General features: G+C 32.1%; 1 protein-coding gene across 2 annotated transcripts in view; it reads left to right on the plus strand.

The window, feature by feature from the left end:
* KLHL1 (kelch like family member 1) overlaps nt 1-17,039 on the plus strand; it is a 282,548-nt gene that overhangs the window by 249,254 nt on the left and 16,255 nt on the right. For both annotated transcript variants that reach the window (XM_045567731.1, XM_045567733.1), the window contains one exon: nt 15,651-15,863. In XM_045567731.1, the coding sequence (XP_045423687.1) occupies nt 15,651-15,863 (213 nt within the window). The remainder of the gene's footprint in view (nt 1-15,650; nt 15,864-17,039) is intronic.

Below are 17,039 nucleotides of genomic sequence, written 5' to 3' on the forward strand. Positions count from 1 at the left end.
TAGCCATACTTTTATCTTTTAAAATTAACCTGTATGTATTTTAGTGGGTTTAATTTTGGCATAGATTATTATTTTTTCCTGAGGGTATTCACATTTATTTATATATTTGAATGTTTTACATGTTTGCTCATATATATTTGCATATTAATAATTACAGAATTAAAGATGATAATTTTTGTATATATTTATAATAACCATGTTACGAAATGCATATCTTCTATTTGTTTTTCAATTTATCATAATAGGTTTTCTAGAAAGAAAAATACAGTAACATGGTAATGAAACTTTTTCTCTGCCTTCTTACTATTTACATTTATTTGCTTTTTATTGTGTTATTTTTATTTAAAGAATAATGGCCTGAATAGGAATGTTAGCAGGTGTTCTTGTCTATCTTAATTGGAAAACCTTTACGATAGTTTATAGTCTAGAGTGGCAGCTGTTATTTGAGATACATATATTGTATAATGTTAAAAACACTATCCTATTGTCTATAGTTTCCTTAGTAAAGATTTTATTTTTAAAAATCAGCATTGATTTTATGTTCTATTAAATTATTTGTTAAAATCTGTCAAAATGATGATTTTTTTCTTATTCTATTTATTTATTAGGTATTTACATACATACTCTAACTTTAAATCATATTACATAGCTAAATAAAACTTACTTGTTTATGTTGCATTATTTCTTTAATATTTTCTTGCATTTTATATTCTAGCTATAATTTTGCACTTACATTAGTCTATAAACTATTACAACATTTCCATTATGATATAAGGCTTATTTTAGCATAATAACATCATGATGCAAATGGAAAAGCTTTCTACAACTTATGTTATAATTGTCTATAAGCATGAAAAGTTTATAAAAAATGATAATAGAAAGTTTATGTACATTATTATACTTATTCCCTTTAAAATTTCTATTTTACTGAAATGTTAAAATTTAGAAGACAGCCATCATACATTGCTTCTAATTTTATGACTACTCCTAATTATTTAATATTGTTATATCATCTTTTTATATTATTATTATTCTCCTAACTTGTTATTTTTCTGTTAGCTTTATTACTAATTTCATCTTGTTTTACCTTTTGTCAGTGTCATTATGTGATTTTGTTTTTATTTTTAATCAAATGAGTATATAGAGAGGCTATGTTTCCTCTTATTTTCTTATTCATTAATTTCTGCTTGACTTATTTCTATTTATTATCTCTTAAAATTCAGAATTTGACAAAAGATAGTATTAATAATTAACTTTGTGGCTTAGTTTTCTTTACTAACATACCAAAATTTTATTTATTCATTCTCCTATGCTCAACTAATGAATCTAGTTGGACATTTCAGTATTTTCCTTTTCCTGACTATTAAGAACAATACTGCTTTGAATATCCTTGTTTATGTCTTTTGGTGAACATATGTACACATTTTAGCTGGATGTGTACCTAGAACTAAAATTGGTAGGCTTTATTGCATTCTTTTGTTCAACTTTAGTAGGCACTGCTCAAAATTTTTTGAAAGTACTTTTCCTACTTTATCTACACATTAACAGTTTATTTGAATTCCAAATGCACCACACCCTATTGACTTGGTAACATCAGTCTTTTATTTATTTTGATCACATTCTCTAATTGATGAGATTGATCAACTTTTGTATATATATTAGCCATTTTTATATCTTCTTTTGGAAGTGTATTTTCAAGTCTTTTCCCTGTTTCTATTCACCTGTGCTCTTTTTCATTTTGTTTTGTGGAGTTGTTCATATATTCTGAAAATTAATCCTTTCCAGAAGAATGTATCTCATTTTATTATTATTATTACTTTCCAGGAAGGATGTGTTGATTATATAATTTATTAGATTTCATGTCTAAAAGGGACTTTCCTATGTCTTCTCGCATTGTTTGCAAATTAGCTTTAGTAGTTTAATGTCTCCACTTTGTATCTTTAAAATTCAGTAGATATTATTTCTTATACTTTACTGTCTTTTCCTGAGAGGGGAAGGGGAAATGTGTATTCCCGGTGATTATTTTTCATTTTTTTATATAAATCATTTACCAGTTATTCTAAACGAAGTTAATTTAATATAAAGTTTTGTTAAATAGGTATAAAAATTTACTAGCTCACCAAAACTTCAGTAAGAGAACATTTTATTATAAATGTATGAACTCAAGAAAATAGCTACCACTCCTGGGGCTGGAGCACGGAAAGTAAAGGTTGAAATTTTTAAGATTTACAAACTCGGAGAAACGGTGCAGGGCATCTAAAACTCAGACATCTGTGATTTGGGCCACTGCTTAGCCGGAGCTGCTGTCTTACCACAAAAAAGAGTTCCCCTGGCCTGAGACCCAGAGGTCTGAGGAGAAGGTGCCAATCTGCTGATGCTAACGGCTCTGATTAGTCTCAATGAAACTGGTTGCAAGTTTTGGAAAAACTGTACACTCTATGTATCAGATACTACAGAATAACTGTCACTGCTACAGTGAGAAAAAGATGGTGACACTCACAGGAACAGAAGACAAAAAAGAGCAAGACTCATCCTCTTCTAGTTTTTCAGTCTCTGCCTCTTGGTAATGTCAGATCCTAACAAGGAACCAGGTGGCAAAGCAGAAAAATGATTTCCAGAGCTTCAAAAACCGGCACATCCTTCTCAAATTCAAAATGTTTACCAGGGTACAATCTGATGGCTACTTTTTCCTCTTTTAGGTTAGTACTTGAAGATTCATTTTAACAATCTCAACTACGTCTTTGTTCTGCTTCGGAAAGTTTCTATCTACTGAGACTTGTTTAATTGTTCCCTTTTGATTGGGATGTATATTTTAGTATGTACTTATGTTAACGGTTCCATATGTGTTTAAGTACTAATTTTTTGCCATAAATGTCTTTTATTCCAAAATATTTTCTTTTTCTCTAACCCAGAAATTTTTTTTCTCCATTGTAGATTCAATCAATGCCCATTTGTCTATGATCTCTATTATTTCCAATGCAGACTTAAAATTTTTGCATATCAATTTTTCTTACATGGTATCTTTATTTGACTCCTCTCTTTCCATAAACAAATCTTATTTCAATTTAGTGTGTTACCTCATCTTAAAAATCTCTTATATCACTAAACGTATACTTTCTTAAATTTTTAGAGAGCATGATTTCATATTTTTCACATAAAACATAAGTTTTAAAGTGTACACTTTCTTTGCTTGGAAAATAAGGTGTATTTATGTTATACAGAGACTTATTCATGCTTTGTTGTACTTTGTTCTGTTTTCCTATGTGCTAATTGTGATTTCCCTTTCACAGAGTATTTAAATCCCTTAATTTCTTTCACAGTATGTTTAATTGCTTTCAGAATTCTACTCTCAATGTTTTGCTAGAAGTACAATTAATGTCAATATCCATTATAATTTCCAAAATCTATTAATTAGATGAGAAAAGAAAGGTGAACCAAAATCATGAAATGCCAAAGCAAATAGCTACCTGTCAATTTAGTTTCTTTTTTGTGTTTGGTAAAGCTCCTTTTCAGCAGCAAAGTTTTCTCTATAGAACTTTCCACTAGCACCACTTTCCATATTAAATCATATCTGTAAACATTCACGCTAGATTTCTTTTGGCTTTAGTTGTTGAGAAAGACCCAGAATCCTACAGTCAATGCTGCCTTGGAAATCTGATGTGTAGGAGTGAAAAGAAGTTAAAATTACATACAGCCCCTGGTGATGGGTGTTACATAGAGAAGGGTTAGGGGTGTCATTCCATGAACTTCTGAGGGACACTGACATTTTTCAGAAGAGGGAATTAAACTATTCTCATTACCAACTTTCAGTCTTATCTCATCTCTAAGTTATCAAAAAGAAATTTCTTGGAATTGTTTCTATGTGAAATAGTTACATTCCACTTCTCAGCCCCTTTTTAATACATTTTTTATTCTGTTGTACCTTGTAATGTCTGTCATAGAAAACATATTTTCATTTGTGTTAATATTGTCATTTTAATCAGTAGAGAATGTATATGTTATTAATGTCTTCTGCCTGTATTTTTCTCTTGACAAAGATTTTATTTTTTGAACAGTACAATATTTTTCTATAAAATATCACTTAATTTGGAAATTAATAGTAAAATTTCACAGTCTTCTACATTAAATATTAAAAGAAAAACTATCTCATGGGTGTATCTCTTCATAGACAGTAAAACTAACAATAATAGAATGAATGTTCTTTTGGATGTTAATTTTTGTAATTCTAATAGAGGAAATCATATTTTTTGCTTGTTTAGTTTTCTAATAATTATATGTAAGTAACAGTCCATCAGCTTATTTAGTGACTTTTTTCTTATCCCTTACATTGATACTAATAAATTCATTCCCTGTATTATTTTGAAAATATATATATGTCATTGATACAACAAATTTGCTAAAAATGGATAAGAAATATCCTTTCCCCCTCACTCTTATTTATTTGTCTCATTATTCTATAATGAAAACACACAAATACACATTAAAGTTTTAACACATTGCTTATCTCTTCTAGATTTATCTAATTATCCTGTACTATAGCTTTGTGATTCTTCATTATGACTTTACTTTGAAATAACCTAAAATATGTGTATTTTGTTATAAATATCCTCCAATCTTAATCAGAAACAAATGAATAAAACAGTTAATGGAGAGTCTTGTGGCAATTTTTTCCCCATGTTATTATAACTGAATTGTCTATCCAGTTTCTTCTAATGCCATTTTAAATTGGCTATACATAGAATTCATTATCTAGGTTTTTTTCTGTCGTATATTTGGGTCAGATAGGATACATAATATCTTTTAAAAAATTTTGTTTTTCTATAATATCATTCTTCATAAAAATATCAGAATGTAATATTAGTACTATTTAAAGTTTTTATTCTTGAAATTATTGACATTTTAATTAAGTACCTCTTAAAAATTTTAATCCTATTCTAAGAAAATGTTTTGATTTCATTTTTTTACTTCAAATAAGCTTTTTCCTTTAAGTAGAAAGAGTACACATCTTATTTTAAAATCTTTTTCCTTCTCCGGGGTGTGATTTAATGAACTCAAAATTCTGTGGTTTGATGATTGTCTAGGTCCTTTTCCTGTGTTACTCACACAGAAACAAAATCATTTGTTAGAAGGTGACCTTTTACTTCAGACTCCTAGCAAAAAAATTGTTTGAACATCACCCTCTGACAGCTTTTTTATTTTTTTTCTCACCTCTACTGATATGATTTTTCCTTTTGTTTTATTTTCACATATCACTAATTTGTCATTCTAACCTGGCTGTTGCTTCTCTGAATATTTTTTTGAATAATTTTCCCAATGAAGACTAACAAAAAACAATGAATAGTCCCTCTTAAGTTTAGGTTATTAATGATACTATTTGTATTGGAAAAAACAAGAAATTGGCTCATGGCTTAAAATTGATGAATATGTTCTGATGGATTCAGAACAAAACTATAGCAATTTCATGTAACAAATTTTGTCAGTCTTCCAATAAGACAGATTAAGCTAAGGAGTAGATGTGTCATCTTAGGCCAGCACAGCCAAAGACTTGGTAAATAAAGAAAATACAACAAAACATTGAGTAGACATGGTGGTGTGGTGGTTGGCCAAATACAACCTCAGACTCTTCAAACAATATACATACACACTAGTGATTCTTTGTGTTTCTTTGATCCCTGCCTTAGGCTTGGTTCTTTCAAACTTTACATTGTAGCTAGAGTGTCTGTGGTTTTTCTTTTAATTTCCTCAGTTTGCTCACAAAGCAGACACTGATATTGCCTGAGCCTATCTATACATCATTTTAAATTTTAAAAAATATGTGGTACCGCCCCTAGAGACTCTGTCAGACATAAAATCAAGTGAGTTTGTTTAATGATTCGCCATGGCAAAATAGACTCATTCATTTGATCAAAACTTCATGTTAATAACCCCCACAAGGCAGTTGTAATTTCGGTTCAGTCTGAGGCATATACAGCTTAAAGGATCATAAGAGCAGGATTTGTGTTTGTAGTTTTTCCCCTTATGTCCCAATACCTAGCACAGTGCTTTAAGCCTCAAATCCCATTACTTGCAAGGTGTCTTCCTAGACCCTGTTCCTATTTTGTATTCAAATTTTGCTATTCTTTTTCTTAAAGATGGCACCCCCAATGTTATCAGCTTTAATCTGTCTTAGACTTACACATTTAAAAATGAAAGAAAAGAAAGAAATTGCTTGTTTACTGAATCTGACTTTGGGCTACTAATGGGCTCAGGAGATTTTTATCAGAGTCTGGGAAGGGTAGCGGGGAAGCGGAGATAGTAGGAGGTTGGTCAACAAATACAAAATTACAGTTAGATAGGAGGGATAAGTTTGTGTTCTATAGAAGAGCAGAGTAACTATAGTTAACAATAATTTATTGTAAATTTTGAAATAGCTAGAAGAAAGGATTTCAAATTTTCCCAACACACGATAAATGTTTGAAGTGATAGATATGCCAATTGCTCTGATTTGATCATTACACATTGTATATATGTATTGAAATATTAAATATACCCCATAAATATGTAGAATTATTATTTATCAATTAAAAATTTTTATAAGAAGAAATTGCTTGTTTACGGAATCTCACTTAGAACTACTGATGGACTCAGATTTTCAAATTGCCTATTGGAAGAAATAATTTCTAAGCTAGGATTTGATTGACTTGGATTTCTAGAAAGTGAGGAAACATTCCAAAGAAAAAGAAAAATTTGTGTCAGTTCCCTGAATATGCAAACAAAAGGTGGAAAAGTTAAATGTGGCTGGGACATTATGAGAGAGGGTGGCCCCAAAAGATTAGGTAGAACAGCAGGTCCCCAGGTCAGATAGCAACTTGACTAAGGTAAAAATATTGTAAAAGGCTTAAAATCAACAGTGATATGGTTGCATTTGAATTTTATAAATATTCACTCTGACTGAAGAATAATTTATAATTGCTCAAGGAAACTATAAAATTATTAGAATCTCTTCACAATAGTTGACTGGCTAGGATATATTCTAGTGGTTCAAAGAGATTATTTGATAAATTATGTCTCAGAATTACGATGTATTGCAACAGCAAACAACTCATTTTGATATCCTATTTGTGCATAGTCGCTGCCAGACTCCTGAATCTGGAATATGGTACCCTTAATGATTTAGCCTTCACTTTCCTTCTCTAATTTTTTTTACTCATGACCTGCTTTGTAGTACCTGATGTCCCAGCCATACCAATTACTATGATTCCCTCAGCATGCCTTGATTGTTCACACCCCTTTGGTTCACATACTTACCTTTCTGCCTAGATTTCCCTTCCATTGTTTTTTTGTCTTAATAATTTATGAATGTTCACTTAGTTTCCCTCTTCAGATATTCACCTGATCTTTGAATATATATGATAACTCTCTAGATTCATAAATTCAACACAACTCTCATTCTCTCTGTGCATTAAGTTCCATGTGGCAAGATCATTACTAACAGGATTTAGTTTAGTGTAGAACAATAGTGTCAGCAAGTATTAAAAATATATTAATATTTGCTTTGCCTAAAATCTAAATAATTTATGACATTTTCCACCATCCAAAGCCTAGTTTAATTAGTACTATTTCCATGACCCCCTTTTTAATCCACACAGCTGAAATTAATCTTTCCTTCTTTCATTCTTTTGTGTTCCCAGGACACATGATTCATGCTTTTCTCTGCCATTTGTCAAAGTCTTGCTTCAGTGGAACTTAAACAGGTGCTTTTCCATTGACAAGTTTCCACAGATGAATTGCCTTTTTTCTAGAATTGGAAACAAGTACTTCATTCATTGTTTTAAATTTCACAAATGTGTCCTCCCCATGGTGATATATCAAAGAAGATAAATAAAATCTGCCCTCAGAGAGCTTATCTTAAAGGGAATTACAAAACAACAACAAAACAAGAAAGCTGTGGAATTATAATAGGTGTAGAGTGGGAGTCGGTGAGGAAACATGGGGGGATTAAGATTGAAGTGACTAGGCTTGGGGTTGGTGAATTCTACCAAATTTGAGGATGTTTTAAATTGACATAAACTAGTTTACATGTTTACAATATTAGCATATGCTAATAAGTGAAGGTAGATGGGCTCTATCAGGCTGGAGCCCCCAACCTCACTTATCACCCATCTGTTATAACGGCAGCAAGTCTCAGGCTGAGTTTCCAACAGGCACCAACATTTCTTAGCAAGCAGGAACAAAAGGCAGTCACACAACCTGGAGTTGTAAACTTAGTAAAATCCTGCTCACTGGCCTGTGAGGCATTCTAACAAGTATCTTCCATGAAAAGGTTCACTGAAAGGCAGATGCAAGTGTAATCTGACAGCAGGCTTTACAAGCCTTCCCAAGGGATCAGATGAAAGAGCTCTCCATTAATTGTGAAACAACAGAGCAAGCTAAATCCTGGATGTAGAGAGTTGCCTCAGAGGTGTTATATTGCTGGAGTAGTGGGATTCTAATACTTTTATTATGAACAGAAAGGATGCCTAAACCTTCCTTCTGGGTAACCAAATATAGTGAATGAAAATTATATTCAATATCCCAAGTTAATTAGCAAAACATTCTAGTATTTATTTAGATAATGGTGTTGGCAGTGGTTTCTGTGGTGCTCCTTGAAGTATGCTTTGTTGACAAAGTATGTGAAATAGTAAATTACTTAGGATACAGATTATAAACAAGTTAAATTGTAGGGAACAAATTTTAGGGAACTCAGGGAAACAAGGAAAACAAAGTGGGAACAGAAAATACTTCATAGTGGAGACACAACCTCAATTGATTAATGAGAGATGAGTAGAAGTAACTCTGCATATAAAGCGAAAAACTACCTAGGCGAACATGAATGCACAATGGCACAGAGGGCTGGAAATGATTTAGTGCTATGGCAGAAACTGATAATTATCCCCCAATACTCATTCACTCCTTTTTATATGACAATATAAACACTAATTTTTCATGAGGTATATGGCCATCAAAAATAAAGACGTCATGTTTTAGCATCTTACAAACTAGGTATTGCCATGTGTTTAAGTTCTGACCAATGAAATGTGAGAAATGAGTTGTGCAACGTGAAAGATATGCTCTTAAAAGGAGAGGTTGTGCTCCTTCTTCCAGCTTTCCTTCACTCCTTCATCCTGCTATTTGAATCATGGTTATGGTATCTGGGATTCCACCTTGGAATATCAGAACAAGAGGTTTAATAGACAATTTTCCGTGAGGTTTTAGTATTATTGCACATTTTTCAAGCAAGAAGTATTGGTGACTTTTATTCACACCATCTTTACAGGATATTTGTACATCAAAGAGAGTTGGAAGATAGAGTGTCTTCCTTTGGGTTAGAGAGCAAGGATTTGTTCCTTGATTGGAATCATAAAGATAATGTCTCCCTTCAGAGCAAAGGTTGGCCAGGTTTGCTGGCAGCTCCCTTTAAAGGATTAGCATTTCCTAAACCTGAGCTTTCTCAGATGTGAAACAAACCTACTGCAAGTGCAGTATTTCCCTGACTCACTCTGAATCACCCCAGTAGGACTTAGGGAGACAAGAAAAACCAACATGACCATGAAGTTCATGCTGCCAATTGTACTGTAAATAATAAAGTCATTTCTTTCTCACCCATGAATCTTGTTTCTTCTGCCAGCATCTATGAAATTGTAGCAAGCTGATTTGTTAGCTTGCAAGTAGGATAAAATTTCGAACTCTTCAGACAAAGTGTAACACTCTAGAGATGCAGTCGTGGTCTCAACACTTATAAAACCAGTTTTTAAAAACATTTGAGGCCACATTCTGACTGATACAATATTTTTTTCTTGAATTTCTATATTGTATGTCATAGAATATCAAATATGTGGCATTAACTTAGAAGGGCACTACTAGGACAGAAGATACTGAAACCTGATGGCTAAATGTCAGGTAAAGCTCATCTGTGTACTGTTTAAACACATAAATTAGGGAAAATAGTAGGGAAGACTTAAGATTCTTGCAATTCTCAACAAGTGCTAGAAAATTTTACTTAACCAAAGATATTTCTGGATCACTTGTCAATTCCTGGCATGCAAGGGATATGCTGGTCAATATTCACAGCAAACTGAACTATGAACCTGACAATTCTTAAGAATTGTTATTTTCTGTCTTTTTCTCATTTCCTCAGAATGAAACCCCAAGTTCATAGCATGACATCCAAACCTCTTCATTCTCAGTCTAACCTCTTCATCCTACCAGCTGCATCTCTTTTTTCCTGTCCTTCACTACTGTCCCTTCCATCAATATGACATACCTGTCGCTCTTTATTTGTCACCTGCTCTGACTTTCATGCCCCTTGTCTTTGCACATAATGCCTTCCCTGTATGTAATGCTGACCCCCTATTTCTTCAACTTACCGATTTTTACTCATCTTTCAACTCTAAGTTAAAATGTCATGTTTCCTTTATTGCTGTGAAACTGTCAGCTGTCACTTCCTATGTTATCAGTATGTTGACTTCCATCATGAGATTCTTCTCTTCAGATTCTCAACATCTAATTTGTCATTGTCATTAAAGAAAGCAAGGAATCAGTCTAAACTATGAGTAAATATAGTGAGGGAAGATCTGGGAAAATAATCTTTCATAATTGTTCATGAAGGTTTGTATGTACATTGCAGAATTTATTCTAACTGCTCAGTCTCTTATTACTATTCCTGCATTATTTTTACACTTTAAGAATACTTACAGTAATTTTTATTATTGATGTTAGTTATTTTACATTCTAGTTCTTTGTCAATTTATGCTCATAAATAAGTGGATTGTAATGTTTCTTGATAACATATATTCATAAAAATGCATAACATTTTTTTAAATATTGGAACACATCTATTCATTTTTTTTCCCTTTTTATTGCCCTGAATCTATGCTCCCCGTGTTGGTTTTAGTAATAGATTCATGAAGCAGTCCAAAAGGACACTATATTTCTTTTATACAAATTCCACTTTTTTTAATTTTTTTTTCCGAGCCCCTTCTTGAGAAAAAATTCAACATATTTCAACTAATTTTGCTCTAGTATTAATTGGTATTATTGATTCATAGCATTAACTGCCCTAGTACTAATATATATTTCATATTATATTATTAAAATTATAATTTCATTTTTAATCCGTAGAACATATCAGGCTATGAATGGCATGAAAAGGACACACTAAATACCAAATGAAAGAAACTATTGATAACAGAGTTCAGTAAGTAATTTATCAAATAACAGCTAGCATTTATCATGCATATATTACACACAAAAGTGTCAAATACTTCATTTTTATCAAGGCATTACATACACTTCTTGTGTGTATAAACCCCTGTGTTACTAGATTTTATTAGGGGAGAATTTAAAAAAAGGATATTTATATCAAAGAAGTCAATGATATGATAAACTGTGAACTTGGTGGGCAAATTTTATTTCCAAAGGAAACATATTCTAATAAGCATGCTATTAGCTAAAAAATAGGCTCAGAGGCTAAGTATTTAACTTCTATCATGTAAGCAGTATGTTTGATTATCATAACATGTTCTTTCTTAAACACTGAGGTATAAAAAATATGGAATATTTCTTACTTCACTCATTCCTCCTACATAGTAAGTAGATTTTTTTTATTGGGAAAAATTAGTTTAATATATAACATCCTAATTAATATTTTTGTTGAGGCAATTTTTTCCTATTCCTAATTTGTTGAGAATTTTTATTGTTAAAGGGTACTAAATTTTGTGAAATGTTTTTTCTGGATCTATTAAAGTGATCATGGGATTTTATCTTTTATTCAGTTAATATGAACCATCCTTGCATCCCAGGTATAAATCCCACTTGATCATGATATATGATTCTTTTAATGTACTGTTGGATTCTGATTGCTAATATTATGAGAAGGATTTTTGCAGGTATATTCATCAGAGATGTTGGCCTCTAGTTTTCTTTTTTTGTGGTATATTTGTCTGGCTTTGGTATTGGAGTAATGCTAGCCTCATAGAATGAGTTTGGAAGTGTTCCGTCCTCATCAATTTATGGAAGAATTTGAAAAGGATTAATGTTAATTCTTCTTTAAGTGTTTGTGAGAATTTACCAATGAAGTCATCTAATCTTTGGCTTTTCTTTTTCTTTCTTCCTTTTTTCCTTCCTTCCTTCCTTCCTTCCCTCCCTCCTTCCTTTCCTTGCTCTCTTCCTCCCCCCTTCCTCTCTTCCCTTTGTCCTCTCTTCCTCCCTTCCTCCCTCCCTTTGTCTCTCTTTCTTTCTTTCTTTCTTTCTTTCTTTCTTTCTTTCTTTCTTTCTTTCTTTCTTTCTTTCTTTCTCTTTCTTTCTCTTCTTTTCTGTTGACATATAATAATTGTGCATATTTCGGGGGTACAATATGATTTTTCAATACCTGTATAAGTTGTATAATGACCATATTAAGGTAATTAGCACATCCATCATCTTAAACATTTATCATTTCATTGTGAGAACATTTATAATCTTCTCTTCTAGCTATTCAAAATGTACGATGCATTATTATTAACTATAGTCACCCTACTTATGTATTAATAATGGAGTACCAGATCATATTTCTTCTAACAGTAACACTGTACCAGTTGACCAACTTCTTCCTATATCCCTCTCCTCCCTATTCTCCCCAGTTTCTGGTAACCACTATTTTCCTCTGAACTTCTGAGAGATCATTTTTTTAGATTCCACCAGTGATATCATATGGTATTTGTCTTTCTGTGCCTGGCTTATTTCACTTAACATAATGTCCTCCAGGCTCATCCATGTTGTCACAAATAACAGGATTCAGTCTTTTTTGTGGCTGAATAGGATTGATTGCAAATATACACCACATTTTCTTTATCTATCCGTTGATGAGTATTTATGTTGATTCCATATCTTGGCTATTATGAATAGTGCTACAATAAACATAGGAGTGTAAATGTCTCTCTTTACATACTGATTTCATTTCCTCGAATATATACACAGTAGTGAAATTGCTGGATCATATGGTAGATCTCTTTTTAATTTTTGAGGAACCTCTATAATGTTTGCATAATGGCTGTGCTGATTTACATTGCCACCAACACTGTGTAAGAGTACTCCTTTCTCCACATCCTCATCTGCATTTGTTATTTTTAGTGTTGCTAATTATAGGCATTCTAGTCGGGTTGAGGTGATAGCTCATTGTGGCTTTGACTTGCGTTTCTCTGATGGTTAGTATTGTTGAGTATTTTTTCATACAACTCTTGGCTCCTTGGCTTTTCTTTGTTGCAAAGTTTTGATCACAGATTCAATTTCCAAAATCTGAATAGAATTATACCTAGTTTGATACTAGCCTAGATATGGTCTGTTCAGTCTTTCTATTTCTTCTTGATTAATCTTGGCAGGCTGTCTGTTATCACTACTTTTTATACACATTAGGTATATGTTTGTATGTATAATTTTTAAACAATTTCAGAAAAAGAAAATAAGTATATTATTGCTTAAAACTATTTTATCATCAGTTAACAATACTGAGTTTAGGTAACTCAATAGTATAATTTATCAATGTAATGTGTATGAATATATAAAGCACTTTGAAGCCAATATTTCCTTTAAAACAATAGAAAATAAGAAGATTATACCATTTTTACATGTAAAACATTCACTAGAGAATGTGCTAGATGTCTTGCATGAAGTTACATAGTAAGTAATGTCCCTGCAAAACACATTTAGCTCCATTTTAATAATACTTTAGATTATAGCATACTTATTTGTAATTAGATCTCCAATTTAAATGAAATATGGAAATAAACAAGATTCAGATTTCATGAAGTGTTTAGGATGATAAAAACTTCTCAGTGAATAATTATTTCACTTCTGGGTGCTTTTGCAAGCTAAATTGTCCATTACTTGTCTTTAAAATGCTCCTATTGGTTAATTTTAACATATTGCAAGATTGCAAGCCAGCAGACAATTTAGGATTAATCAAGCAAAGAGGCATTACATCCATAAAGGGAACACTTGGGCAATCAGAAACATTTTAGCATGGCAGACATTATGAGAAACATAAACAACTTAAAAAATGCAACCAGGATTTGAAATAAGTTTAAACATCTTATTTTAGAGTTACTAAAGGGTATTAGAGTATAAATTTGTATATCTAAGACCTGATTGATTTTTTTATGCTAGGTTGTACAATATTGCCTTTCCTATACATTTATGTAGAAACTGATAACTATAGAATTAATTCTATTTATCAATATATTAGGCATAATGTCCATAGTAAAGAAAAATTCCACAACATCTAATCTTGTTAAAACATGAACAAACCATATTCCTCTACTCAAAAAACACTTATGGCTTTCTATTTCATTCAGAAGAAATGTGTACCACCACCTGTGTAAGGTGCTATTCACCCTGAACCACCGCCTCTCACCTCAAATGCCATACCACCCTCAATCTCTGCTCCAGCAGCACTGGATTTCTTGCTGCTCCTGAAACTTTTCACTCATTGTACAGTCAGCCCCGAGTCTTCTTCCCCAAGATATTCCTCAACTCATTTCCAATCACTACCACCATCTTCAGGTTTTTGTGTAAACATCACCTTCTCAAGGAGATCTTTTCTGGCTATTCATTTAAAATTGCAACCACAATCCCTACTCCAACCAGTTGTGCTTCTGATTCTACTTCTGGGCTTTCTCTATATCCATTGCATTAGCATCTTCTTGCAGTAGTATATATGTTTACTTTGTATATTATGTTTATCCTTACATCAGTAGAATTGAGTACAGGGATTTTTTTTCCTGTTTTGTTCATGAATATATTTATAAAACTTTGGACAGTGTGTGGAACATACTAAGCATTCAAAAATATGTAGTGATCAAATGGGTAAAGAAATAAATGCAATACTGTACCTCACTGTGGTGAAATCTTCATGAGTATAATCAAACAGGGAAGAACTATTTTATTAGGATTAGACAACGTCTTTCAAATCATGTAAATACCATTTATGATGTAGAACTTATTTTCTTGGGGTCTTGTCATACTTCTCATTAATAAAATACCTAGAGCAAAATGATTATATTAAGTTATAGCAATTTTCAACTATGCAAGCATTGTTGCACTCTTTTTTCCTGCCAAGTTTTTTCTTTAGCTATAGTATAGGCACTGATTAAGGAAGTTGTTGTTATGACAGTATTTGTCAAACTATTCCATTTATTCAGTATTCTAAACTGTGAGGATCATGCCAAGCAGCACTCATGATTTATACACTGCCAAATCACTTCCTGATCAATATGATAATTTCTTTTTTTTCTGATTATGGTCATTTTCTTATATCTTCTCTATATTTTAATAGCTATTCCTTATTATTTATTAAAATTAATATATTATCAGTATTATTTTTTCAATAAGCAATTTACTTCTATTTACCTTTATAGAACAATAGAGATTAGAAAATTATAGTTGTTTCAATTTCACATAATATACTGCATATTAACATAATGGGAATTCTAGGTATATGTAATCATTGATAGAGTATCTTTAACAAAATCTCCTTGTGTAGCAATATATTTCTAAGAGATTTGAGCCTCATCCTGTGAAAATTTATTTTAAAGGAACTTTTCTACGTTTTGTCATCCAGACTATATTAAATCATGTCTTTCAAATTGTGTTTTTAGGTTGTATTCAGTTGGAGGTCGGGATGGAAGTTCCTGTTTGAGTTCAATGGAATATTATGATCCTCATACAAATAAGTGGAACATGTGCGCTCCCATGTGTAAGAGGAGAGGAGGTGTTGGAGTGGCCACATGTGATGGTTTTCTTTATGCAGTAGGAGGCCATGATGCTCCTGCTTCAAATCATTGTTCCCGGCTGCTAGATTATGTAGAAAGGTAAGACCTCAAGGACGCTGTTGTAGTGAAAGAGACAATGCAAATTACATTGATGCCTAATTCCAGCGATTATAAAATACTGTATAATTTAGAAAAGGTAAATTCAACCCATAGAATTACATTTTTTCTTTCTTTCTCTCTCTCTCTTTCTCTCTCTCTCTCTCTCTCTCTCTCTCTCTCACACACACACACACACACACACACACTTTCTTTCATTTTCTGTCTTGTTTTCTTTTTTCTCTCTTCCTCCCTCCAAGTAATATTTACTTAAATCTCTATATTTTTTTCACAAAATCCTTAAGTGATCTTTAAATTTTTTCTTGATATATTTTTAAAGGTTTTCTTAAAACAAAATTTTAAGTAATTTATTAAACATGAATGTTTTTCAATTCTTTTGAAAATATTGGCTATTTTATTTAAGTGTTCTATTCATCCTGTCTTGTTAGTTCTACTACACCTTTAAACTCTCAAAGGTGAGTCATGGACTCCTTTGTTTTATAACATACAGTTCTTAACACAGACTTATTAGCACTATATTTTTTATAATCCTGTTGTATGGAGGAAACATAGGTTCTCTAAGTCTTCCTAAAAATGACCAGGTGCACAGAGCCTGGAGTGGGAAGGCACCTTGACATCAGGCTTAGTTCCACAATGTAGACATTTCCTGGCATGGCTGTAGCTGAATTCTCCTTAATGGCTGTGAATCATTTAGAACTATTATATGGTGTGCAGTGAGGACTGGACAGTCCTTAGTAAGACTCCTGGTGACATTTCCTGTTACATAAGGATACACGCTGATCTCTGGAAAAATGAGAATAGGGAATACTGAGGTGGATTAGTTTATCACTGAAGATAGGATAAGTAATTCTATTGTAATAAATAACTTGAAAACTCTTAGTAATTTAATACCATGATACCATTTTTTAAACTCACACTTCATGTCTTATTATCACTCTGGTACCGAAATGAACATATAAGCTATAATATTGATCATTGTTGATCTCTGTGTCAAAAGGAAAAAAAAGAGAGTATCAAATTTTTCACTGGTTATTAAAGATTCTACCTGCAAGTAATATAATTCTTTTTTGTTTGTACTTCAATGACAAATCAACAACATGGTCATAGGAAACTTCATGGGAGTGGGAGGGTGGTATCCTAAACTTGTACCTGGGAGAA

Source organism: Lemur catta, chromosome 13 (genome assembly GCF_020740605.2).
Source record: "Lemur catta isolate mLemCat1 chromosome 13, mLemCat1.pri, whole genome shotgun sequence".
NCBI classification, from domain to species: domain Eukaryota; kingdom Metazoa; phylum Chordata; class Mammalia; order Primates; family Lemuridae; genus Lemur; species Lemur catta.